We start from the raw sequence: 26621 nt of genomic DNA, 5'->3' as shown, positions 1-26621 counted from the left end.
TATTCATTTTGGCAGCTTTCTAATTAGTACAGTACAGAATTGGATGCATTAAAGATCAAGCGTGTGCTGGCATTGTCTACCTGATGCGCATGGAGTGCAATTAGAAATGTGATTGACAAAACTTGGCCTGTCTCATAATTAGTTGTATTAAATTGTTATTGTGTGGTTAAGGAGATTATTATTTTTTTTTTCTTTTTGAATGTCTTATTACTCGCTGTTCGTCTGTTCCTGAGGCCTTATGCTTCACGCAACTCATTATGTGTATCTTTTTCTGAACCAGATTGCTAAATGACTAATTCCAGCCTTAGACTTCAGACACAACTGTACAGATACCAACAATCTAAAGGGATATCTATGCTAACCAGGATGCCTTTCTGGTGGTAAGCATGGCACAAGTTTTACTACAATCTTGCATATAACATTTCTATGTAAATATCACACCATAAATCATGTACTTGCATACACGTGTATTATGACTATACTCAAGAATTGTAGATCTAAGATCTATACATATTATGCTCATTAAAGTTTCAGGGACAAATACTAATGCAACATGTAAGGATGTACTGAGGCTGCACTTAAAGCTAGTTCAAAATCTCTTTCCCAATATATCTCAGTGCTTGGGGTACGATATAATGATAATGAGGTCAGCTCCCACCTACTGTACCCATGTCCTATTTCCCCAATTCTGTACCATCACCCTTTTTCATACTGTCCTTTGGCTTAAAAGGCAGAATCAAGTGCCAGGTAGTCCTGATAACTGTGGTGTTGCAATATGGATAGTCATCACCCGGGAAATAAGCAGAGGACAGAGCTTAATTGACTCAGAACAAGCCTTGAGATGAAAATGCCTTTCAAGAGCAGCTGTGTGCAGTGGAAAGGAGAACCTTTAAGGACAGAGCCCCTATCAGAAGGGAGAACAGCGAGCTACCCAATCCAATTTTAAAACCTTGGATATCTTTGAGTTTAATTTAAGAAGAAAAGAAACAGTATTCCACTCGCTACTGCACTTCAGAAAGTCAGTTTGCACAAGAGAACATTTAAATCACTGTATCCCTAAAGGAGATTAATATACAAAACTGTGTTTAAAAAAATGTGGTAATAAATGCATAACAGTTGCTCGGTATAAATATAATAGAAAATATTCCTTACGTCAGTGGAGCTGAAGGCTAATATGTCCTATCCCCAATATTTATACGAGTCCTTCTTTAGCTAAGTTGTAGTAAATCTAGTGAAAGTCGCATGCAAACTGTTTGTCATCTCCAGAGTGAATTACAGTATAAGGAGCCTGGAAGCAAATATTGATCAAAACGATCATTTTACATTTATGTATCCATGTTACCATCTAATATATCAAATAAACCCAGGGTTGTTTTTCACCAGTTTCTGCTGGCAGTAGATTAAACTGATTTCAGAAATTCAAAAGAAACTGAATTTCGGCTAATGACAATGATAAGGCTGGTAATTCAGTTAGGGGCGCAATGGCAAAGCAATGTTGCAGGAGAGTTGAAAGGATGTTACGGTAAAGAGAGACTAATGTAATGGCCCGCCTCTGCTATGCCATGTAGGTCGAAGTGTCGCCATGACGTTTAGCCTGTACACCCACGCAGTCCAAATGTCTCTATTCGAAAAACAAAACCATTTATATTTCTGTAGGGGTGTACCCACTGTACATAACTTGTATTGTACAGCTTGTAGCTTATTATAGGGTGCTTTGTACTGGGGTAACATCAGCCAGTTATTCTGATGTTAAGGTAAAAAGATGAATTACTTGTATTCGGTTTAGTGTAAGAAGCATTTGCTCCATCTCTCTTTTAAAGAAAATTATATGTATGTGCTGCAGTTTCTCATTGGTTTTATAAGTGGGTACGCACTTCTCCTAGGTTTCCTGCCATGTTTGTATGTGCCGTTGTTTTGAAATAACAGTATGGCTTTGAGTGCTTGTCCTCAGGTAAGAGACAAATTGCTGCAAGGTAATTGGTTGAAAGGCTTGCACCGTGAAATAATATTCAGCACACACATTCTATGCAGAACATGATCATTTAGAAAACTGCTAAAACAATGAAACACAGCCCTTAGTCTTTTTAGGGTTATGGTGTGATCCAACACCCCGTCTCAATGACACAGACACACACTCACATGAATTTCGTTTTTTACACCCTTTAAAGTGTAATAAATGCCGTTAAACTTGACTGCATAGCTGTTTGAGTGACGCTCTTCGGATGTGGTTCACTTAACTACTAAAATCATTTAGATGCATTAATGTCAGAATTTTAGGTTACGCAAGTTATAACTAATAGAAAAGATTTTTCAGAAAAACAATCTGACAGTTTTAGTTAAAACCATTTTGGTCACGCCTAACCTGTAGATGAGAAAGTCCTTCAAGATAGCTTTATTTAGGAGAGGATTTTTTTGTTTGAATACTTTGCAGAAGTCTCATAAGCAGAACTTAAAGGTTGATTTTCAAGTAAATTATCACCAAGTTTGGCTCCAGTATAGTTTAAAGAGGCCTTTGTGCTACATTAAGGCAATTGTGAGCATTCCAATTGTGAGAATTCCAAGAATAGATTACCAATAAATGGCATTACCGCAGCTTGGAATGGAAATAGATTAGATCACAAACACTCCTTAGCAATGGTCATGTTGTGGTAGGCTTTAACAAGCCATTATTCCTGAATGTTACATTTTTCATAACAACATATCATTTTCTTTGCTTGAATACCTTATTTTTATTTTGTACATAGTCTTTATCGCATGGCTGCACATATACAGTATGCTGCAGAATACTGTATTCCAATGCAGTACATTTGCAAGAAATACATATTTTAGCGTCTATAGAGTATTTTTATTTGTTGCTGTACAAAATAATGCCATATTAAGGCCATAGGTAGCTTATTTTGATTGGGAATACAGTGTTACTTTAGAAACTGTTATTGAGGGTTTAAAGTCATGGATCGGTTGTCATAACAAACTAACAGTCAGCATTATAATATCCCAAAAAGGGGGGTTATTCTTTCAGTGGTTGGTGGAGATGCTTAATTAGTAATGAGCTGCTGGATAACACTTAACTTTTGACTTACATCAATATAAACGGTCAGCATTGCAAGAGGTACATTAGCGAAGTGGCTCTGTAGATTTGTCAATACCAGGCAGTTATACAAGTTCATGGCACACAGGACAGCACCCTGGGAAGCACTTGTTTTTATTTTAATAAGTTGAATACCAAAATCCTTTAATGTAGCTCTTCAAGCTGGATATAAAATGCAATTAGGAACATTGAAAATTCCACGTCAGCAGTGAAGATTACACAGTTTATTCACTGTCAGCAATTAAAAAATGAAAGAAGTAGTAAATATCAGATCTGCACTTTAGTAAGAGAGACTGTTGCTTGATTATTATAAGTAGTTTTGATCTTTGTAACTTAGATGCAGTGGCTGCCTTAAGCAGACATCTGCCCAATTGTCACTTTCTAATTCATCAAACAGCCACCGACAACACGTATTTTAGTCTCGGTGAATATCACTGAAAGGTCCCTTTATTTCAAGAGTCATATGCCTGATTAAAAGTTGTAGTATAATAGATCTGTGGTGTTTGGCTTAATGGAACACATGATTAATGGTTTCTTCAACCAGGCTAAACACCAGCTTGAACACATTCCCATCTAGAGAATCAGAGATTCCCTGCAACAAAACGTTGTATGTTGTTGATTCAATTGATTCCTCCTGTTTTCCCATCTTTGTGGGAGTACCGATTAGAGTGGCTAATGTATTTTTAATTTAATTAAATCAGTTGGGGATCACACATAAGATGTAAGATATTTCACGACAGCTATACTTTGTATTTGAGTTTTAGTCTCGGTTGCCGTGTTTCCCCTAGTCCTAAGTCACATCATTCTAATTAGAATGTCTTGTATTAATATAGTTTGTGATGATGCATTTCATTAATGAGGGTGGTAAAAGATTCATTTGTAGTCAGTCCCCTGCATTTAAATGTATCCCTTATCAAATGAACCAGGATGCTTTCGTAATTCAGTTCTAGGGCAACTAAGGCATGACAAATTCATCTGCAATAAATTAAGTAAATCGCTGCAGTAAAGCTTGGTCCAGACAGAATGATTTAATGCATACTGGAAAGAGCTTGCTACAATGTGGGTTTACGACTGCCTCTAAAAAACCATAGATTACCCAAATATGCTTCCAGTACACCCGTCACACATCTCCCTGTGTTGTTTTGGAGCAGAATACAGCTGTGAATACTTTGGACTGCGGTTTTTAAATCAGGCACAGCTTACAAAGTCTAGGCTTTAATGAGAACAGGACCACGTCTCACAGGCTCATTGTGCTGTGGTACTTCCAAGTACTATAGACCCAGGAATAATCCCCAGGCTCTTATCATAAAATTGGATTATTCTTCTGGAAAGATCACAGTGAAATGATTTTGTATGGTACAGAGGGCCTATTAAATACTACCATAAGGACGTCTTTATATGCAGTTTTTTGTTAGCCCATGTGTGGTTGTGACTATAATATATATGAGAGAGAATTCAGTGTCAGAAAATGACTATATTAAGATGTATTCGGGGGCCTCATGTTTCAAGAGAACGACTATTTTGGTTTTGTTTCAGTTGGAGTTTAAAAGTGAAATTATTTTCTGTTAACTTGGTTTGCTTTAACATGGATTAACTGCTATCACGAGGTATCACAAGTCACATATTCTGCACAGTACAACATTTATAAATGCTTCTATACCTCAAGATGGCAATCACAATGTGTGGCAGACGCCAGCTTTACTGCAGGGAAGTAGTCATTACTACCCTGGCATTGTGTTTAACAGACAGCATAAATGCATACAAAAATAACGTTTACCTTGTGTTTGAGTAGATTCTTTCAATATTTTTTAAATCTCTTTTGCTGAATAAGACTAGTAGTTATACTGGATGACTCTACTATTATGTTTTATTTAGCCATTACTGTCTTTCAAAGCTTCATAACAGCTGCATTTAAAATCTCTAAAAGTTAGCTAACCCCCGTCCATTGAATGCATCTGTTTTTTCACATGATTAAGCCGCTATGTTCCAGCAAACCTCCCAATGGCGTAATGACCATTTTGCTCCATTAGTTTCCTTAGTTTCATTATGTTAAATCGTTAACAGGACTACACAGTTAAGGGATAATTGTATCCACAATATTTTATGGTTCCTGTAGCTCACTTACCCTCATCAAGTTAAACCATGGGATTAAAAAGGTAATTTCAAGCTCCGGTCCCAATTCTGAAAAAAACTAAGAATTAAAGAAAAGAAAATGCTGTGGAAGTGTTTGGGTGGCTTTGCTGGCTTTGCCGGCTGTATTTTAAACACAACAGATCTGCAACACACAGCCGTAAAACCTTGCAGAACAGCCTTGTGCTATCATCCATTATATGGAAAGAAAAATAACATTTTATGGTCTGTTTCATTTAACTGGGGCCATTGGTCACGGCGTTCCTTTTCACACCTGCATTCAAAATTGTGTAATGAACGAAACCAGATCACTAATTAAATAAACAGTGCTGTAAGCAGGAATCAGTCGCTCACAGTCTTGTTGGGGAAAAAGAAGAGACAAAGATGAGTATGAGTAAAGGTTGTGGCAAATTGGCAAGTACTAAACTAAGTGAAAAGCAGCATTTCACACGGCTAGGTGTTGAATTTCTTGTTTTTATAGCGTCACTTGTTAATTGACTCCTTCTTTAACATATTATGCGCTGGCCAAGTGGATATGACTTTCATCTCAGCTTGCAATCTGTGTTTTAATTAGGCATTTGCTCTAGTTTATACCCCCCCCCATTTATTTATTTATTTATTTATTTTCAAATACTGAACACCCACTTTTCAATTTGGCCAACTTACGTAGAGATAGCCATTAACTATTTGGTGCAACTTTTATTTATTTTGGCAGCACAGTAATGCCTTTGAAATATTCTTCTTCTGATTCTTGCTTTAAAATGTAATCAAAGAAATACCTACTGGAAGCCTGTGAGGCTGTGCTGAAGGAGTACAAAATGAAAATAGCATTTCAAAGCCTTCCTTGCATTTCATTCTTGTCTACTTTACCAGTTTGTAGATTATTTTGGCTGTTTATTGTTTTGGGGGGGGGGGGGGGTTGAGGGAAACAAGAAATAGCCAAGTTGTTGTTCCTCTGGTTTGAGTAAGCGCTTTGTGATGGTGGTCCACTATGAAAGGCGCTATACAAAATAAAGATTGATTGATTGATAAAGTATCTGCCGCTGAGCAGTGTGATTTTGATTTATAATGTAGTTTATGTATTCTGACACAAAACAAGAAATTCAAAAGTATTGAAAGAACATTAATGTGGACAAAAATGCACTAAGAGATAACACAGAAGAGAATAAAGAGTTTCCCTATATTATGAACCTGTCTGGGCTTTTTCAAAGGTTGTACCATGTATTTCAATTGTGTGATGCAGGAGATTAATCCAAATCATGCACTCTTAAATAGTGAAAGGCTTATTTAAATTGGGAATATGGTTACGAGTTTGAGGGCAGTGGTATTAGGATCTGCCACATTTTAGATCATTAAAAGAGAGCCCCATATTTTTTTTTAGAAGACTAAACTGCCCTTAAAAAATGCATTTATTGTCTTCTCTTTTGGCGCTAGTGCAAGCGATCAGCAGAATGGATTAGAAATCACTGTACTAGAGGCAACAGTAAGGCTTTAGATACATAAATCAGCTGACAATCTGCCATTGCTGGTAATTTTAAAAGCTGTCAGTCAACATGACTAATATATATATATATATATATATATATATATATATATATATATATATATATATATATATATATATATATATAAACTGTCAACTCGGTCTGTGGAAGTAAACAAACCATATCAAAATGTCCTACAAAAAAGCTATTTACTGTATTTACAGGCCTATTTTTGTCACAATTCACATTTTCACAACAAATGTAAAATCCTTGTTATGTGGACTTTTTAAAATGATATGTTTAATTTGTAGCAGATCTGAGAAAGAGTCAAACATTTCGAAGTCAGTGATAGTCTTTATGAATGGTCCCTAAGCTAATGAAAGCCAGAAACGAAACTTTCTAGAAGGTTACATAGCTGCAGTCCTTTAGAACTGTGACTGATTCAATCGTTTTTTTTACGAAGGATTACATAATAGATGGATCATCCCAGTGATGTGCAAAATCAGTCCACAATACAGCAGAGACTTACAGCAGCATCTCCAGGCAGAACCTCCTCATCAGTCACTGAGTTATCTCTACCCCTGGATACATCAATGAAAGATGAAAATCAAGAACTGTATAACTATTGCCTTATGCCCTGTGTGTTGTGTCCAGGAGCTGCATTTGCATTCATAATATGAGCTAATGTGATTTTAGGAAGTTCATTGATCTTGATTCTTACAGTAACACACTTAGGGGTAGATGTAATAAAGTGTTGCGTCAGTCACAATCGTTGCAAACCACATGCAATTTTATTTTGTGTTATCAGAATGCTAAAGTACAAAAAAAGTGTGCTAGGTTTGATTTTATTACTGTACTGTATACTGGCGTACTGTATACTGGCGTACTGTACTGTATACTGGCGTACTGTATACTGGCGTACTGTACCTTATACTGGCGTACTGTATACTGGCGTACTGTACTGTATACTGGCGTACTGTATACTGGCGTACTGTATACTGGCGTACTGTACTGTATACTGGCGTACTGTACAGATTTATATTTTTACATGATGTAATGTGTAGCCTACCTGAAACACATTAGTGTTATTTCAGCATAATGATTTATATTTAAAATACATTGAGAACGTAAATGTATGTGTGTGCGATTTTATTGTATTGTTTTTAAACCCGTCACCTCCTTATGTCAGACAAACATGTTCGGTTTAGCGAGGGGGCTACTGTATGATTATGAAGAGCTTTTTGTGGGTGAAGGTTGGGGCCCCACTATAGAATCTGATGGGATTAAACTGCTTTTCATTTTTTACATATATAAGAATATTAAAATAGGTCGGATGATGACGGAAGAGAATTTATTATACAGATGAGATTTACATTTAACAAAAACAATGTTATTTTGATTCTTGCATCGTTGCATGTATAGACGTTATCCTTCGGGCACTCTCTGCTGCAGCAAACCACAACTCAACTGACGCTATTTTATTAGGAAAAAATTCACACAACTCTCGCTAGAGTTCTCGATGATGCAAATAATATTTAAAGTAGTGCATTGCGGCTCTCTTCATTAACATATTTTTTCTTAGTACAAATGACAATATGTGCACTTTGCGAATTGTTGAAATGCAAATTTCGGTATGTTTGCGCTGCGACTGGCCCATCTAAGTATATCTACCCCTTAGTCTTTATTAAAGTCTAGTACTGTGAGTGCCACATTGGGAGGAAGTATCTGACTAACCCTCAGCTAACAAAAGATACCTGGCGCTTCTACCTGTTAGAGATAATTACATCCAGGTTTGCCTGGAAGTCAGGGAAGCAGAAGTCGGCCTCAGGATACATAGCGTGACACTAAAACATGGTACCAAGGTTTATGTTCATAAGTCCTAATTGTGAAACAAAAGATAACCCAAAGCCAAAGGGATATGGCCAGAACAGAATAGAATAGAAGTACTCAAGATGTGCTCAGATTTGTTGTTTTGTTGTGAGACGACATTTCTGTTTTCTTCAGAACTTGTTATAAACCCTGCTCTTGTATTATCTTGCTATATTGTGTTCCAAAACAGACAGAGAATGTTTTTCAATGACATCTATGTACAGCAACTGCAAATGTAGTTTTTATTCATAAAATAAGGAAAATGAACTGGTTGATTTACCAAAGGATTAAAATGTATTAGTGGTATGTTAATATAGAATATAGAAAAACTATGATTAACTGTGAAGTTAGTTATTGCTAAAACTGCATAAAATGACAGCCCTTCATTTTGTTTAAGGTTTTTTTTTGTGGTCATTTTTGGAAGTCGCTGTAAAAATAGCTGTACCGTAATTCAAATTATTTTGAAATGTTAGTATGAAGTAAATAAAAATATCTTATTATTATTTTACATAAATTTATATATATATAAAAGTTATATATATATATATATATATATATATATATATATATATATATATATATACAGTGGCTTGCAAAAGTATTCAGATATCTGACCAATTCTCTCATATTACTGAATTACAAATGGTACATTGAAATTTCGTTCTGTTCGATATTTTATTTTAAAACACTGAAATATTTTTAAGAAAAAAAAAACTGAAATATCTTGCTTGCATAGGTATTCAACCCCCACACATTAATATTTGGTAGAGCCACCTTTCACTGCAATAACAGCTTTAAGTCTTTTGGAGTAAGTATGTACCAGCTTTGCACACAGTGTCGGAGTGATTTTGGCCCATTCTTCTTGGCAGATTTGCTCCAGGTTGTTCAGGTTGGTTGGACAACCCTTGTGGACCACAATTTTCAAATAGTGCCACAGATTCTCAATGGGATTGAGATCAAGACTTTGAATGGGCCACTGTAGGACATTCACCTTTTTGTTCTTGAGCCACTCCAATGTTGCTTTGGCCTTGTGCTTGGGATCATTGTCCTGCTGAAAGGTAAATTTCCTCCCAAGCTTCAGTTTTTTAGAGGACTGAAGCAGATTCTCTTGCAGTATTTTCCTGTATTTTGCTCCATCCATTCTTCCTTCAATTGTAACAAGATGCCCAGTCCCTGCTGATGAGAAGCATCCCCACAGCATGATGCTACCACCACCATACTTCACTGTAGGGATGGTGTGTCTTGAGGCATGGGCAGTGTTAGGTTTGTGCCACACATAGCACTTTGAGTTTTGGCTAAAAAGCTCTATCTTGTTGTCATCTGACCACAAAACCTTTTCCCACATCGCAGCTGGGTCACTCTCATGCTTTCTGGCAAACTCCAGACGTGCTTTCAGGTGGTACTTTTTGAGTAACGGCTTCTTTCTTGCCACCCTCCCATACAGGCCAGTGTTATGCAGAGCTCTTGATATGGTTGACTGGTGCACCATTACTCCACTCCCAGCCACTGAACTCTGTAGCTCCTTCAAAGTGATTGTTGGCCTCTCTGTGGCTTCTCTCACAAGTCTCCTTCTTGTTTGAGCGTTGAGTTTTGAGGGACGGCCTTTTCTTGGCAGTGCCTGGGTGGTGTGATGCAGCTTCCACTTCCTGATTATTGATCCAACTGTGCTCACTGGGATATCCAAACACTTGGATATTATTTTGTACCCTTTCCCTAATCTATGCATTTGTATTACTTTATCTCTAACTTCTGTAGAATGCTCTTTGGTCTTCATTTTCCTTCAGATTCACAGCCTTACCAATGATCCTTCAACAGTGGGGTTTTTATCCAGAAAATGTGACAGCAACTTTAATGGTTCACAGGTGGAGGCCAATGGTAAGGTAACTGTGTCCTCGTTTGGGCAATTTCTTTCATCAGTGCAAACTGGGAGCTTCCACAGCACAGGGGTTGAATACTTATGCAAGCAAGATATTTCAGTTTTTTATTTTTCTTAAAAATATTTCCCAACATAAAACCAATGTCACCTTACAATAATTGATTTTGAGTTTCAGTGTTTTAAAATAAAATATCAAACAGAACGAAATTTCAATGTACCATTTGTAATTCGGTAATATGAGAGAATTGGTCAGGGGTCTGAATACTTTTGCAAGCCACTGTATATATATATATATATATATATATATATATATATATATATATATATATATATATATATATATATATATATATATATATATATACAGTATTCCAATATATATATATATATATATATTTTTAAACAATAGTCTAATTTATATATATATTTTTTTTATTTATTATGCCTCTGCATACACTGCAATGATTCATCACATATATGAATAATTGAAGTATAGAAAAATCCAATTTCACATGTTGCTACTTCAGTGAAAACATGAGCATACCCAGCATCAACTATGTTATTACACCACGAGTCAACTACAGTTGACAAGAGATCAAGAGGACTACAAAAATAGGATGTGAATCAACCCAAGGATTCTTGCCAGCACAGTCAGAGCTGAAGCACACAAAATATTTCTCAGCTCACTACATGATAACTCATTTATTTTGCTGGGTTACACATGTATTTTCAATCTGAATGATTATGTGCTTCAGGGTATAATGTACAGCACTGAGTCAGTTGGATTACAGACATTACTCTTCTTTGCCACCACTAACATTAGAGGTTCTGCTCGAGTGGTATATTCCCAGTTCTTGTTTATCAAGCAGAGAGGACGGGAAAACACTAATGGGGAGTCAATTAACTCAAAGGGCATGTGCTACTGTTTATAAAATATAAAACTGCTTTCACAGGATCTGCGAGACGCTGTTGTAAATCATATATTGTATAGCAGTATGCTGTTAGATATATGCTGAGTTTTAACAAAATGATAAACTTCATCAGACAATAGTTTTTTCTCCTCCTAATTGCTTTAAGACAGATTTACTGTTTTTCCTTATAAGTAATAGAGGAGTGCCCTACATTGGTACCATGAAGTGCCTTTGGATGTGATTTTGTTTTATTTTTATTTTTTTGTTAATGGATGAATTTTTATATTTTATAACCCCGAATCAGTGCTTCTCAACTTTTGGTAACAATAAATATTACATAAAATCTGCAGATGTTTCCGTTGTCCATAAAGCTTTTATGATGATGTGTTGTGGTATTTCTTCTTAATCAGGTACAAATAATGAATACAAAAAGCATAAATCATAAACCTCAAGTGTTTGTAGCCACTGCCAATTGGAATTAACAACCTTGGTCCTTGGGTTATTAATTAGCAGAGAACAGGAGGCAGCAGATTTAGAATTTCAGTTTCTATTGTTTGTCAGCTTGACCTCAGCTGCCCCTACTTCAGCACACAATTCAGATTCTCTGGTGCAGTGGCAGGTTTCTTTTTTTTTAATAAACCTTGTTCAGTACTTGTCTGACCTTGCTGATTGTAGATCCAAAGATAGATCTTTAAGTTCCTCGTGATGAAAAACGCTGTACAAATTAAAAGTGGATTCCTTGTAATATATTGTAACTGTGGACTTGACAATTGAATGTTCTTTCTGCAATTTCATTTTTTTTTGTATCTGCTGCAGTCATGCATCTACCTTCAAAGCTAACCAAGGAAGAGACTAGATTTTGAGTAAGAGCTATAGCATTGTAATAGTTTTCTTTTCATTTACCATGCGTATCTATACGGCGATCTGTAGTGATATTTCAACCTGAAATGGTGAACAATGTATTTATCTTGATTTTTGGTAAGCTTTGGAAAACTGCAGTGCTGATCTAATAACTTGTGAGATCTTGGCATCATTACTGCTCTTAGTCGTGATCGCTCTCAAACGTAATTATTTACTGTATTTTTTATTTTCTCTCATTTGAATTTGCTCATACTAATTATATTGTATTTTATACCTGCTATTATCTGTAATGTGATATTTTGTAGTGTGATATTTTGTATTGTGATGACTTTGTAACAACTTTAAGTCATCCTGGATAAGGGAATTTGCTAATTAATAAATAAATAAATAAATAAATAAATAAATATTACTATTATAATAATGCTAACCTAGAGTAATAAGGTGGATGAATTGGTTCTGAATGGTGACTTTTCAACAAGATCAGCAAAGTGATTATGCTTTAGACACTTGCTGATTTCTACTACTGCCTTTCATTGGGTTTCTAATTACCAGTTCCCATGCTACTGGAGCGCACACTGGTCATATAAGAGAATGGACGTATTGCGAAGGTGCTTGACAGAGCTCATCGTGAGCTGGGGAGCTATAGTCTTCCAGCATGCATTGCCCTGTCAGGTTTACTCACAATAGGTCTGGCTGGGTCAGCTGGTCTTACTTTTAGGGGGTAAGAAGATTGCTCAGGCAGCAGGTTCAAATAAACACTGGGAAATGTACAGTAAATGATCCACTTGATGGAATGCATCTCAAAGTATGAAATAATCGATTCAGTGAAGAAAACTCAATCCAGTCCTGTAGGACAAATTATGTGTCTCATGGCAGTTTTGGCTGCAGAAACACAAAGGATTAAAGAAAGGGTTAGTAGTTGTATTATTATTTAATACATTTAGCCAAGTGTGGCACACTGTAATAGAGTGAGATGAGGACTGTAAAGTTGAATACAATGCATTATTGTTGTAATTAAATAACTAGATACACTCACAACTTCTTGGGGCTGAGAGCTGCATTAATTCAATTTTAGTGTCCTTTTGTAGGACACAGTATAACTGGATTTTATCAAATGTTCCCTCTTAAATGTAAATTTTTCTTTAAAAAAAAAAACAAACAAAAAAACAGGTTTATTAGTCTGTGAGAATGCCTGGTATGGGATGAAATTGAAGCTGACATTTCTCAGCGAGAAAAAAAAACATTATTTTGTTGGAAATGGGTTATCTGTTTTTTTTTTCAATGCAACATCTTTGCTTTTAATATATGTCCTGTCTTTCATTTATGTAGTTGGATATGGTCCAGGTTTCTGCGAATGGACAACATCACTGAAATCATTCATCGTCCATATCTGGTTTCCAGCAGAAAGTAGAATTGTGCTTTATGAAATAAATGCAAAACTGCAAACACTTTCTATTAGATTAGAAATGCAATATCCAAAAAATGAAGAAAAAAAACTGTGGGTGGAAGAATTTATTACAGAAAGAGCCTAACGTAGGCCTCAGGGGAAAAGCTTCAATTCCCTTCATCTTAGAAAGAGAGCCAAATAACACGGTAGCAATCTTATTTGTAAATAAAGACCAGTGAACAAAGGAATACATGTTTCCATGTGACTCACACAGCCTTCTGTGATGAAAGTAAGTGCCATAAGGACTAGAGATTTAAAAGCCTTCTTTCAGACTGATACCATCTGGTCAGGAATGTTAATGTCATTTTTGTCAACAAGCAGTCTATGTGGAAGTCATGTGAAAATTAAAAAATAAGGCTCTGAAACAAAACAGCCTTGAGGTTCATCCTGTGTCGTGCTGAAGTATATTTAGAAATTTTCTAACAGAGCACAGTTGCTGCAGTACTTGTGAGCAGAATTCAAGATTTTGTGACGCTCCACTCTGTAGTGCTAGGGGTTTGAATCCTGAAAAGCACTGGTTCTGGGGCTTTAATTGATGGCACCTTTGCCTGGGATCAGATAATGTTGTTTTATTATTATTTGATAAGCCTTCTCTAATGTTTTGTATGTGTGGCTGTCACAGCAGTATCAATATAACCATTCAGTTGTATATTACATATGAGCAGTGCCTCGCCCCTAGAGTCATGGCTAGCCTCCAATGTATGCTAGTAGAATGAGTTCTTCACCCTTAGAATCACGGCTAGTCTCCAGTATATGCTAGTAGAATGGGCTTCTTGTAATTGGTGATCTGTGGGGCTCTTTATCTCAAGTCCCCACTTTAACCCTGTTAAGGTACATAAGAAACTGAGTGAGTGTTCAAACAGTTTCTTCTTAAAATCATTGGAGAGTGACTCAAGTATCACAAGGAATGGCACCATTTAGATGACCTGATCCAACCTTTCAGTACATTTTAAACTCTCTTTCGTGCAGCTCATTGCAAAAATAAGAAAGCTAACATTGTTTTTATTTGCGGGACATACATCTGTCTTGTATTTTAAAGGGTCAAAGTACGCACAGCTGTTTGAAATTACTTGATAAGACGTTGAGAGAAATGATCACCTAAATAAAGTGACAGAATAATGCATAGAACGCATTACTTAAAGAATCGATAGAATAAGTATGTCTAAAAGGTATTCAAAGGAATAAGATACTGTGCACAGTCTTGTGGTTAGCGGTGTTAGCACCTCATTAGATGACATCTGAGCTACACATTTAAACTGACATGGCCACTTTGACATTGATTTCTTTTTTTGTGAAACTGATGGCCTTTTATTCAAAAGCTTCTTATTTGCCTCTGTGCTGTGCAATTAACTTTGACATTTAAGGATGGATTAAATGGATATGTTTTCAGGAAATATTTTACAATCTTTAATAACTGATAGACTAAAAAAAGCAGCACAATGGAAGAGCTGGAGTTACAAAAGTTAACACTCATACGGAGCTGCATTCATGGCTTCATCCAAAGGGTTCAGCTGCTGCAGGCCCAAGCCTCACAATGTTAGCTAAGCAGTTTTTCATTGCTGAAAAGGGGAAATCCTCTTTTTCATCACAAACCAAACAACTACCTAAACAGTAAGCATTGATAACCAGATTCACAGAATGGAACTTTCAAGGCTGTATGGAATAGTAAGAAACGAGATTCACAGTTTAATGTGAGAATGTTTATTTATTTATTTATTTATGTATGTATTTATTTATTCAATCAGAATAGCATAAGCTTGCTTTACTTTCTTTTTATATGTACCCTCATTTGTACATCAGAATAATTAAATTGGCAAGTAATCATTCGGATCTACCTGTAGAGTATGTCAGTTTCTGAAAAGCATGTATTTATTTTCTTGTTTTTTTACTTTTCAATACACACATAAACCGGTGAATTGACTGCCATTCGCAACTTGTTCTAGGTGCTCATGAAATTCTGATCCAAGTTGTTCCTTCACTGGGCAGACTGAAATATGTCAGTTTTGCTGATGTTGTAAAACCAGTCCTGCTCAGCACATTCATTTTCTCCTTTGCTGTCATCAAATAATTTATAGATCTTCAGATTGTTCTGCTTCATTTTCAAATAAGTTACGAAAGAGATTCAGCTTAATAAAAGCTGATTGCCTTATATGACACGTATCTGCAGATCATTGTGTGCCTTTCAAAAAATGACACTTGTCAAACCTGTATGAGAATAGAAAGGTTTTTACTTGACTAGTAAAACAAACAATGTGATGCTTATAGTCCGATAGTAGCACTACACCTTTAGCTCACAAGCATTCTCATTGCTATTTCCTTATTATTGCTGGTCTCTTCCTATTTCGATAATGTCGATTGGAAACTACCTGTAGCAATATAAGCATGTTACCATTATGTGAACATCAGCTGTCTCCATACTTTTTGAGTCACTCATTCATCATTGTGCGAGCATGCCCACAGTACCGATCACAGCATGGACAGAACGTTCACTGGTTCCAGGAATCACTGGTCAGATTGGCTTGTCCTTGTCACAGGCATTAAAAAATAAGACTTCCAGCTTGCCCTCAGGCATTGTCTCCCTCCATGTGGAAACACACACACTCAACGACAACTTAAGAGCTGCCATTTTCATCACATTGAGCTAACAATGAGAGATTCCCCTCTACTCAAATTGACTGTATTATAAAAACCTTAGTTGGGCTGTGATGTCCGCTTTAAGCCTGTTCATCATGGCACGCTGAAATGAACACATTAAATGACGTGGAACTATTCACATGTGTTACTTATTTAATAATTACATCTTGATATAAACATTTTTTAACCATCTTGAGTCCTTTGCAATGTCATTTACTCAGGCTCTTTACTATTAATAAATGAGTAAATAAGTGATGTTCCACAGACTTGGCAGTGGTAAAGATACAGGACACTTGTAAGCACAATAAATCAACCAACACATGTGGCAAGAGAGTTATCTTAGATATATGGGAGCACAAGAGGAGGGGGAGTGTGTGGTTGGCATGAAAAGGACGTCTGTGTATGCATTCATAATATGCCAGTGCTAGTGCTGTGGTATTAAAACCTAAAAGATAATGCGGTGCTTTTCTTTGAAGAATGCTTCTTAAACAGGTAATTTTAGATACATAAAATAATTCAATTGTTGTAATAAAGCCTACTGCAGAATATCTTTTAGGGGTGAATATGATCATGCCTACTTAAAATCGTTTTCTGAGATATCTAATAAAAATTGGTCCGATATACTGTAGGGAATACAAAATAACGAATACACATAAACAATACACAACAATTGAACTAGCACCAGGTATATAGATAATATGTTGTTAACGCTAGAACAGTTATTTTGGACAGTTTTCTAAAGCAAAGTCACAGCGTCTCTACTTTGTCCCGAAGAGTACTGGGCATGGAGCCCAGGGAAAAGGACGGCACAAACAGACGGCTGTGCCTCACTATGCATGCCCAACAATCTGGTTCATTCAAACAGGCATGCATCCTGCTTGAAATAACACAGATTTGAAGTAGCATCTATAATAAGATAACAGTTTAAGTAGCATCTATAATATTGTAATTCTAAATGTGAAATGTGTGGAGGTAGTTATGTTGTAGTTTTTAGTTACTTGTGTAATTGCAAAATACAAGTTTTTGGAATTTGGTAGGGCATTTTGTAATTACAATATACTTTAAATTGCAGTTGTGTTGTATTCATAAGGAAGCCTATTATAGTGGTACAGTATTAGAAAATGTTGTCAATGCGCTGCTTGCTACTTTTACATCAAAATCTTGTGATCATGCAGTGTACCTTAGGAAAATATGACAGAAATATGTGAGAGAATGTCATCGTGGAAGGTCACTTACTGTACAGAGAGTGCACAAGAAAAGTTTGCTAGGAGAGTCAGAGGGGTTTATAAAGGACTGTGAAAGGATGTGAGAATGAGAGGTAAGAGATGCAAGTTCAAAGACTTTATTAAATGCAAATGACAAACATGGAAACGAGCTCTAACGACTCGGGGGGGGGGCGCTGTGGGTTATAATGAAGTGCAGAGAGATTGAGCTTGAAAGTAGATAACAGCATTCAGTGACAGAAAGATTGGCAGGTAATGTAATAAAATATACAATATCTTTTTTTATCGTGGCGTAGGGTTTGTGTTATTAGATGGTTAGATGGTTCTTTTTTTAAATTGCCAGTATTCGTGATTTTATGAATTTACGGTTTCAGGTTTTTTTTTTTTTTTTTTTTTTTTTTTTTTTTTTAATAATTATGCAGTTACCCTACAATTTACCTTAAATGTGATCTCCCTTAACTGTCATTGTGCCTGTTACCTGGTTACCTGCAGATTTTCAGACAGGAAAATGCAGAGGAATACCTCAGAATAATAAGCAATATTATAAATAATACGGTAATAATCATCGTTAATTTCAAAAACTGAAAGAATGTGACATAAAGAATTGCTGAGGATTCCAGTGAGAGCGCCACATTGACTCGGGCTCTTCCGCGGGCTGTGACTTTAATGGGTTCATTTATGACCACTTGATGAACTGTGTGCCTTCAAACAATGTCCTTGTAAGAAGTCAGTGGTATCTCAAAGGGCATTTCTCAGTGCCTTGTGTTAAATACTTTAGAGCTGTATTCTTAACGTTCTATGCAGCCTATTTAGTGTCATCGTTTTCATTTTCACTGGGTGGAGCCGGTAAGTTAGTCATAGCAACGTACAGTTCTGCTCTTCTTCACAGTTCCAGTATTTTTGTGAAGTCTGATCCACTCTTTTTCTTTTGCTCTGCGTTTTATTAATTCATTTATAATGCACAACTAAACTGTCTCACTCTGCTTTGTGAGGCAGACGTTCCTCCACTTTGGTTAACATATGACGTTTTCTTCTGCTCCTCATCGTTTCATGCTGAAGTTTGGCAGGAGTCTAAGATCTCTTATAAATAATTCAGAATAATTGGGAGTTTCTGACAGTTCGTCAGCTTTTAATGTGACATAGCCTTTGCAATATATAGTATTTATTTGATAAAGTGTTCACATTTGTTTCAAATTATTGAAGATCTGTCTTCTTTTATGTATTTCAGAATTCAGTCAGGGTCATACCTCAGCACTGGGTGGTTCACCCTTGTTCTCGCTATGGACATATGCCGTGATATTCATATATATGGGATGATAAATGAAACATACTGCAGGTAAGAGGATACAGCATTTTCAGCTGTGTTTGCAGGGAAAATGCTACTGCTGTGGGTTTATCTCATTTGGAAATATCCTCTGGGACAATAGTATTATAGTATTATTAACATTATCAGTATGCTAACACAGCTTCAATGTATCTATACTGTATACTCTCATGTACAGAATTCAGAGATAAACATGACTCACTATCATTGTGACATATTGCCATTTCCATTAGATGAAAATCTCCTCCAACACTGCAATACAGGAAGAAACTAGGCTTAAAAAATGCAGTTTGTAGCTGCAAGGGACTTGCCTGTAGTTCCGATGCCCATAAAGGTGCCAGTTGGTGCCAGCTGTGAAGGTGGCTGTATGAACTTGGCTGAGGACACGCCAGAGCATCCACTCACATTCTGGAACTGAACCAAGGCTCCAACAGTGGCGCTTGATACACGCTCACTTTGCAAATACAGTAGGTTGCAATGTCAAGTAACAAAAAGATGACATTGGTTACATTTGCATTAAACATTAAAATCTGCAATGCACGTAAATAGAATAAAGATTTTAACAAGGATGGACCCTTTTGAGATTCAGCATCTTGCATACATACATGTTAATAATTAGGCCAATAAGAACTGCATTATCATACCCTCAAGAAATTGTGTCCAGGAATGTCTATACCAATGTTCCTCACCATGTTCTAGCTAAAAATATACGAGTGACTTCGCAGAAAGAATCCAGCACAAGAATGTATTTCTCTGGGGAAGTCTTGTGGCTGGCTAAGGACTGCCAGGCATTTTGAAACGAATACATATTCATTAGAACAACATGCTTTGTTCTACCCATGTTTAAATGTCACTTTAATGACTACCTGAAAAGTGTTCATGCATTACATCTCAAATGTGGTGTTGCTTGTTTTAGAATTAAACTATCTATATAAAACAGGACTTGAGGAGGTAAAGTAATAGGCAGTAAGAAAAAAACCCTCAACACCTTTAGCCAGAACAGAGATCTGGTAAAAATAAATAAATAAAAATAAAATAATAATAAAAAAAAAAAAAAAAAAAAAAACTAAGGAAAGAAATGCTGACCACCAAGAACAGAGCCTGAGTTAAAGTCTGCAACCAGTAAATGTTTTGATTCTTTTTTTCATTATATTTGCATAAGTGAAGCACACCAGTAAAACGCAGAAGACAGGATACAACCCGCTGCACTCATCCTCAACTCAATTGGAAAGTAAAAGAAAATGGTATTAGTGTTGCAACAAGGGATCCTGGCGTGTGGGAGGCTTCACTAAACCAAACACAACATACAAGAGGTGACCTAACAACACAAAGGCCAGTGATTAAAATAGTTTGTTCTCGTCTGATGTATGGCTTTAATTGATAAAAAGTACATGTATTACCCTGCAATTTGTTTACCAGCATGGTAATACTTTAGAAATATACAACAACAACAACAACAACTTCCACTTGTACAGTAGAGAACCTTATCATGAGGAGGCATCCCAAGGAGATCCACAAAATACATTTTAAATCAAAGCATACTGAATATCGAAACACAGGTAATCGAAAACATGCAGGCCATGAGCTTGCACGTAAATGAAGACATAGTAGGTATCTCTCCTGCAGGACATATCAAAGAGCAGGAGTGCAGGGACTAAGAGGACAACCTTCCACGACGACCTGCTTAACAGCTGCCACCACCGGCTGTCATCGAAGTATTTTAGTTGACTCATAGAGGAGGGGGTGGGGTGGGTGGGACCAACCAGATCAGAGAGATATTCAGGGCCGGGATTATGAAGATTTTTGTAATTGAGAAGAGGCACCTTTAAAGCCAGTGAAACCAACAGTGTATTAAACCAAAGGTTTGCCTTGCATTATCACTTTTAAGGTAAACAATATAGCCTTGGTCAATACAATTTTGAAATAGAATTCAAAACTACTGCTGCCCTCTCACTCTAAGCATCATAAAACAAAAATCCTGTATACCCATCAAAAACTGTTTTATTCTTGTCAGGTGTATCCATAGTGTAGGGCCAGCTTAAAGTATCTGTAGCTAACACTATACTGTATTTCTATCATTCTTACTGGTTTGCACCAGTGGTTTGTCTTACATGTGCACATTTGAAAGAATATCTGTCCTGGCTGAAAGCCTGTCAGTCCAACAGTGAACCGTCAGGTTGCTGACAGGAAAGGAGCAGTTTCAACCTCCAGGTGAAAAGAACAAGCAACTTCAATTTAATGAGGGCTTGCAAACAGAGATGTATGATTAAACAATTATACCAAACAGGTGCTAATGATCATCAATTCAATATGTAGGTTGAAACACAATCATTAACTGAAACAGAAACAGCTGTTTAGGAGGAATAAAACTGGGTGAGGAACAGTCAAACTCAGCTAACAAGGTGAGGTTGCTGAAGACAGTTTTCTGTCGTCAAACACCATGGCAAGACTGAGCACAGCAACAAGACACAAGGTAGTTATACTGCATCAGCAAGATCTCTCCCAGGCAGAAATTTCAAGGCAGACAGGGGTTTCCAGATAAGCTGTCCAAGTTCTTTTGAAGAAGCACAACGAAACGGGCAAATTTGAGGACAGTAGACAGGGTGGTGGGCCAAGGAAACTTACTGCAGCAGATGAAAGAAACATCATGCTTACTTCCCTTCACAATTGGAAGATGTCCAGCAATGCCATCAGGTCAGAATTGGCAGAAAACAGTGGCACCCTGGTACACCCATCTACTATCTGGAGAAGTGTGGTCAGAAGTGGCCTTCATGGAAGACTTGCGGCCAAAAAGCCATACCTCCGACATGGAAACAAGGCCAAGCGACTCAACTATGCATGAAAACACAGGAACTGGGGTGCAGAAAAATGGCTGCAGGTGCTCTGGACTGATGAGTCAAAATTTGAAATATTTGGCAGTAGCAGAAGGCAGTTTGTTCACCGAAGGGCTGGAGAGAGGTACACGAATGAGTGTCTGCAGGCAACAGTGAAGCATGGTGGAGGTTCCTTGCAAGTTTGGGGTTGCATTTCTGCAAATGGAGTTGGGGATTTGGTCAGAATTAATGGTCTCCTCACTGCTGAGAAGTACAGGCAGATACTTATCCATCATGCAATACCATCAGAGAGGCATCTGATTGGCCCCAAATTTATTCTGCAGCATGACAATGACCCCAAACATACAGCGAAAGTCATTAAGAACTATCTTCAGTGTAAAGAAGAACAAGGAGTCCTAGAAGTGATGGTATGGCCCCCACAGAGCCCTGATCTCAACATCATCAAGTCTGTCTGGGATTACATGAAGAGAGAGAAGCAACTGAGGCTGCCTAAATCCACAGAAGAACTGTGGTTAGTTCTCCAAGAGAACTGTGGTTAGTCTGGGCCAACCTACCTGCCGAGTTCCTTCAAAAACTGTGTGCAAGTGTACCTAGAAGAATTGATGTTGTTTTGAAGGCAAAGGGTGGTCACACCAAATATGGATTTGATTTAGATTGTTCTTCTGTTCACTCACTTCGCATTTAGTTAATTGATAAATATAATCTATTAACATGTCTATTTTTGAAAGCATTCTTACTTTACAGCATTTTGTCACACCTGCCTAAAACTTTTGCACAGTACTGTGTGTATACACACACACACACACACACACACACACACACACACACACACACACACACACACACACACACACACACACGCACACACACATGCATGCATGCATGCTGTCATGCTGACACTTGCTGTCGTTACCAATGATTTATCTGTATTTCTTGCAGGACCGATGGGTATCGCAAAGTCCCCTATCATTACTATGAAGCTGGGAGCAGAGACGAATGCACAGAGTACTTCCTGCATGAAAGCGCTCCGTACGGAGGACACCGCTTCATTACTGAGAAATCTGTATTTGCAAAATGGTCCAAATCACATGCCATTCAATTCTTACACCCAGCCTGGGCAATTTCATGACATCTCAAGAACAATTGGTATAACATTTAAATGATTTTTTTTTTTTTACTTAAACACAAATAAAACTCCAGAAATGTTGACTTGGATGGTGCTGACTGGCACAATCTGTATCCATTACTCCTGTCTGTAAATGGATGACTAATACTGGTGGGATCATTTTAGCCAGTTCAACAAATAGGTAGGAAAGACCAAAATAAGACAAAAGGACAATCATTATTAAACAGCCAACAGAAATATTAAAACCACCATTGTACAAAACAGATGCACTTTCTCTGTATATTGCCTGTGGAATTCTAAGCTTTCTCAGCTTCATTGGTATGCTGTGTACAATGTGGGCAACTCAAATTAGGGAATTCATTTCAGTTGTGGCTTTGCTGCTGTTTAATTTAATTCATTTAAAATAAGTAGGTGAAGCCTTTTTTTTAATTAATGATTTAAAAAAAATAGAAACTGAGCAAGATACAGTATTTTACAGAACAATTAAATACTATACAACTGACATCTGAAAAATACAGATAACGGTCTATGAAATAGTTCAGAAAGAAACTGAGAACGTAATTGATTGAATGCATTTACTGGTATTCTTGACACTGTACAGACTGAATCACTGACTACATGTTAATTAGACGTTTACAATTATTATCTGGCATTGTCAGAACAAGGTACATAAACCCTGCCTGTAGTGTCAGTTGCTATATCACTGTTTAATATAATAGTATATGAGGATCATGCATATCTAGTTATTTCAACACAGTAGCTTCTCCCCACAGAGAGGAATTCGTGGGCATTACAGGGTTGAAAACATGTGCAAAGAGCAGTAGGGGCACATGCAAACTGTTTCAGAATGCTACACCTGTGGTTAAATCCCATCAATGTAATTTCCAATGTGAAATCTGAATTTGTGTTTCTGTTGTGCTTGCATAGTGTGTGCATTTTGTGTATGTGTTCTTGACTTTCGTTGAAGACAAAACGCATTCTAGAACAGTTTAATAATGGGAAACTTGGCTGTATTTCTGGAAGGAGAATCAGCCCACTAATCAACACATCATCTTGAAGCGCATAAAGGCTCTGCGAGGCTTTCATTCATGTAGTTTCTTTTGTTTGGCCTCCTCCTCCCCGATTTGCAGCATGCCCTGTCCTTTGGGGAGGTGGCCCATGCGTCACTTCCTATCTGTGGCACGAGGCTACATGATATCGTTCATGTATGTGCTAGCCGGACAGCATTGTGGGTAGCTGTCGAGCACCCAGGGGCAAGGTCTCAGGTTAAATTCATCATTATTAATTCATCTGTTCAATTGCAATTCAATTCATTCACATTGTGGATTCTCCATCCAGAATATACAATAAAAGTGTAATCCGCCAATGCACAATATTAAAGCTTCATGAATAGAGCCTGATATGTGTAAACGCAAATTAAACAACATGCCAAAAACTTGTAAAATGCCAGCATCTTTTTTTTTTTTTTTTTTTTGCTGCAACATACAGTATTGAAGAGGTTCATGTCTTTGTTAATTAGAAACCACAGACACTACTGTAACATACATTTAAAAACAATAACATATGCCACTGATAAAGGAAAGTTGTGGAGTTTTACTTATGTTAATATATTAGCTCCCAAGCAGTGCTGTCCAAATAAATAAGAGAAACCCTATACTTTACCTCACTGCCGTTTTGTCAGAGATATTTTTCCTTTTTTTCCTAATAATGTGCTGTATGGATTTCTTTTCCCCAACAATATTACTCTTCTGTACTTTTCTATGGCCTCTGTTCCCTAATGTTGGTTAAAAAGGTTTGCTAATGGAATATAATAATCTGTGTACCGTGTGAATTATGTTTAATATTTACTTTCCCTGTCATGAAATGGGAGAAGGATTTTCTGCCAAATCAAGTTAGGTGTCAATAATGTTGGGTTATTAACATTGATTTTAGAAGGTGGGATTGGAAAAGACCAGTTAGCTCTGTTTACAATGGCCGTGATAATAGTATGAAGAAAAACAATTTTAAAAATACAGCTTCTGAGAGGACATCAGCAGTTTTACATAATCTGTTCGTTATTGCTAATGAGCATTTTCGCCAACTGCAAATGCATAGCCTCTGAGTGAAAAGCAGAAAGCACCTGATTTCCTAGTCATTATGTTAGTGTAATTTCCGAAATAAAGTATTTATGAATTAAATAAATAAGATCCAGCATGCACACCGTGCAAGGCTAAGGCAGAAAACAAGCTCGGTAGGATGGATTTGCATTGTGTGGGACAGACAGTCTAAAGAAAAAATAAAAGAACACTGCTTTTTATACAAGTTATACTCCATAGATAAACATTTAGAAAAAAAAACAAACACCTGTCTGTTTTGTTGTTTTTGTAATGACAACTTTTGAAAAAGGAAAATGATTCTATGGTCTTAAAAACTCAAGGATGCAGTGAGGTCCTTTAAATCCAATGCTGTGTTGGAGTTAATAAACCTTGTTTACCGGGAACATGATGTTTACAAACAATAGGATTTTTTATTTTTTTGGGTAATTAGCTCACTTTTGTAATTTCTGTATAGGTATAGCAGCAATTACACAGATGCATTCATATGACCTTGTTTTATTCACCTGGAAAATGGCTCAAAGTTCTAAGAGCATCGCTTTCCTTTGTATTTGATATGTATTTAAAACGTTAGTGACATGATGGATAGCCATTATGCAAATTGAACTTGGTACTCATTAAAATGCTAATGAATAGTAATACATGAGGAGAAAGAACAGCTTTGTAAAGTGCCTGGTTTCCCCTATGTGTATTCTTATTTGTCATTTGAAAATTAACTTTGATAAGAACTGTTCAGTATTCAGCCTCTGTAGGTGACATATTTATAGCACGTTGTTAACGGTATTATTGTCTGAGTTTGTTTTACGTGTTGCCAGTCACTTGCAACAAGACTCAGTACCTTTAGTGCTTATTTGAATAGCTGGCACAACAACCATGCCTTCTGAGAAATGGTTTGCTAATGTTACGGGCACTATTCACACTACGTCCCTCACTGAAACACACAAGAGTCTGTTTTAATGTTTGAAATTAAGACATTGAATGAAGTGAGTTGGAATCACTTGGTTTGAATGTGTGTGTTGGTCTTGCATTATTAATGTTGTAAGTCTATGAAACGTTTAAACTGGATGTGTAAACAGCCATTTACCGTTTAAACTATCAGACCCATTTTCATTGAGAAGCATGACTTGATTTAGTGTTAAGAGTAATTTCTCTCTCTCTCTCTCTCTCTCTCTCTCTCTCTCTCTCTCTCTCTCTATATATATATATTATATATCTATATATAATATATATATCTATATATATATATATATATATATATATATCTATATATATATATATATATATTAATTATAGTTAATATATAAAATGTTTTAATTACTTCCTTGATTGTTCATACAGTATTCAATTACAATGAATCAAGACGCTACAAAGGATTACACTTTTTTAAAATGTAAAAATCAATGCAAGATCCCAATTAAACAGGACTATACCAATTTCTGATTTGTATTTTTCAGTTTAAACACTTACAGCCTAAGTTGTGTGGATAAGGGATGCACTTTCAGCCTGGAGTTCAAGGGCTGGACATATTCCTAATGTAAGCACTGAGTGAATTATCCTTCTTGAATTAAACAACAGGAAATTGGAAGCACTGGTTGACTATATAGTATTAGTTACAAAGTTAAACTGAACTGATTAACTTGAACTGGATAACAGCAAAACAAAAACATCGCAAAGGTTATCATAAAAGGGTTTTTCCTTATTCCTGTTGACTATTGTTCTCA

The 26621-nt window shown here is 36.6% G+C and overlaps 1 protein-coding gene across 1 annotated transcript in view; it reads left to right on the top strand.

Moving 5' to 3' along the window:
- Positions 1–26079, top strand: part of LOC121326373 (alpha-N-acetylgalactosaminide alpha-2,6-sialyltransferase 3-like) — a 62368-nt gene extending 36289 nt beyond the window's left edge. The window contains exons 4-5 of the mRNA XM_041269628.1: positions 18752–18859; positions 22621–26079. Coding sequence (XP_041125562.1) covers positions 18752–18859; positions 22621–22810 — 298 coding nt within the window. The 3' untranslated portion in view covers positions 22811–26079. The remainder of the gene's footprint in view (positions 1–18751; positions 18860–22620) is intronic.
- The last annotated feature ends 542 nt before the right edge of the window (positions 26080–26621 follow it).

The sequence above is a fragment of the Polyodon spathula genome, chromosome 14, assembly GCF_017654505.1.
Source record: "Polyodon spathula isolate WHYD16114869_AA chromosome 14, ASM1765450v1, whole genome shotgun sequence".
In the NCBI taxonomy this organism is placed as follows: domain Eukaryota; kingdom Metazoa; phylum Chordata; class Actinopteri; order Acipenseriformes; family Polyodontidae; genus Polyodon; species Polyodon spathula.
This window is presented reverse-complemented; position numbering and strand designations above follow the sequence as displayed.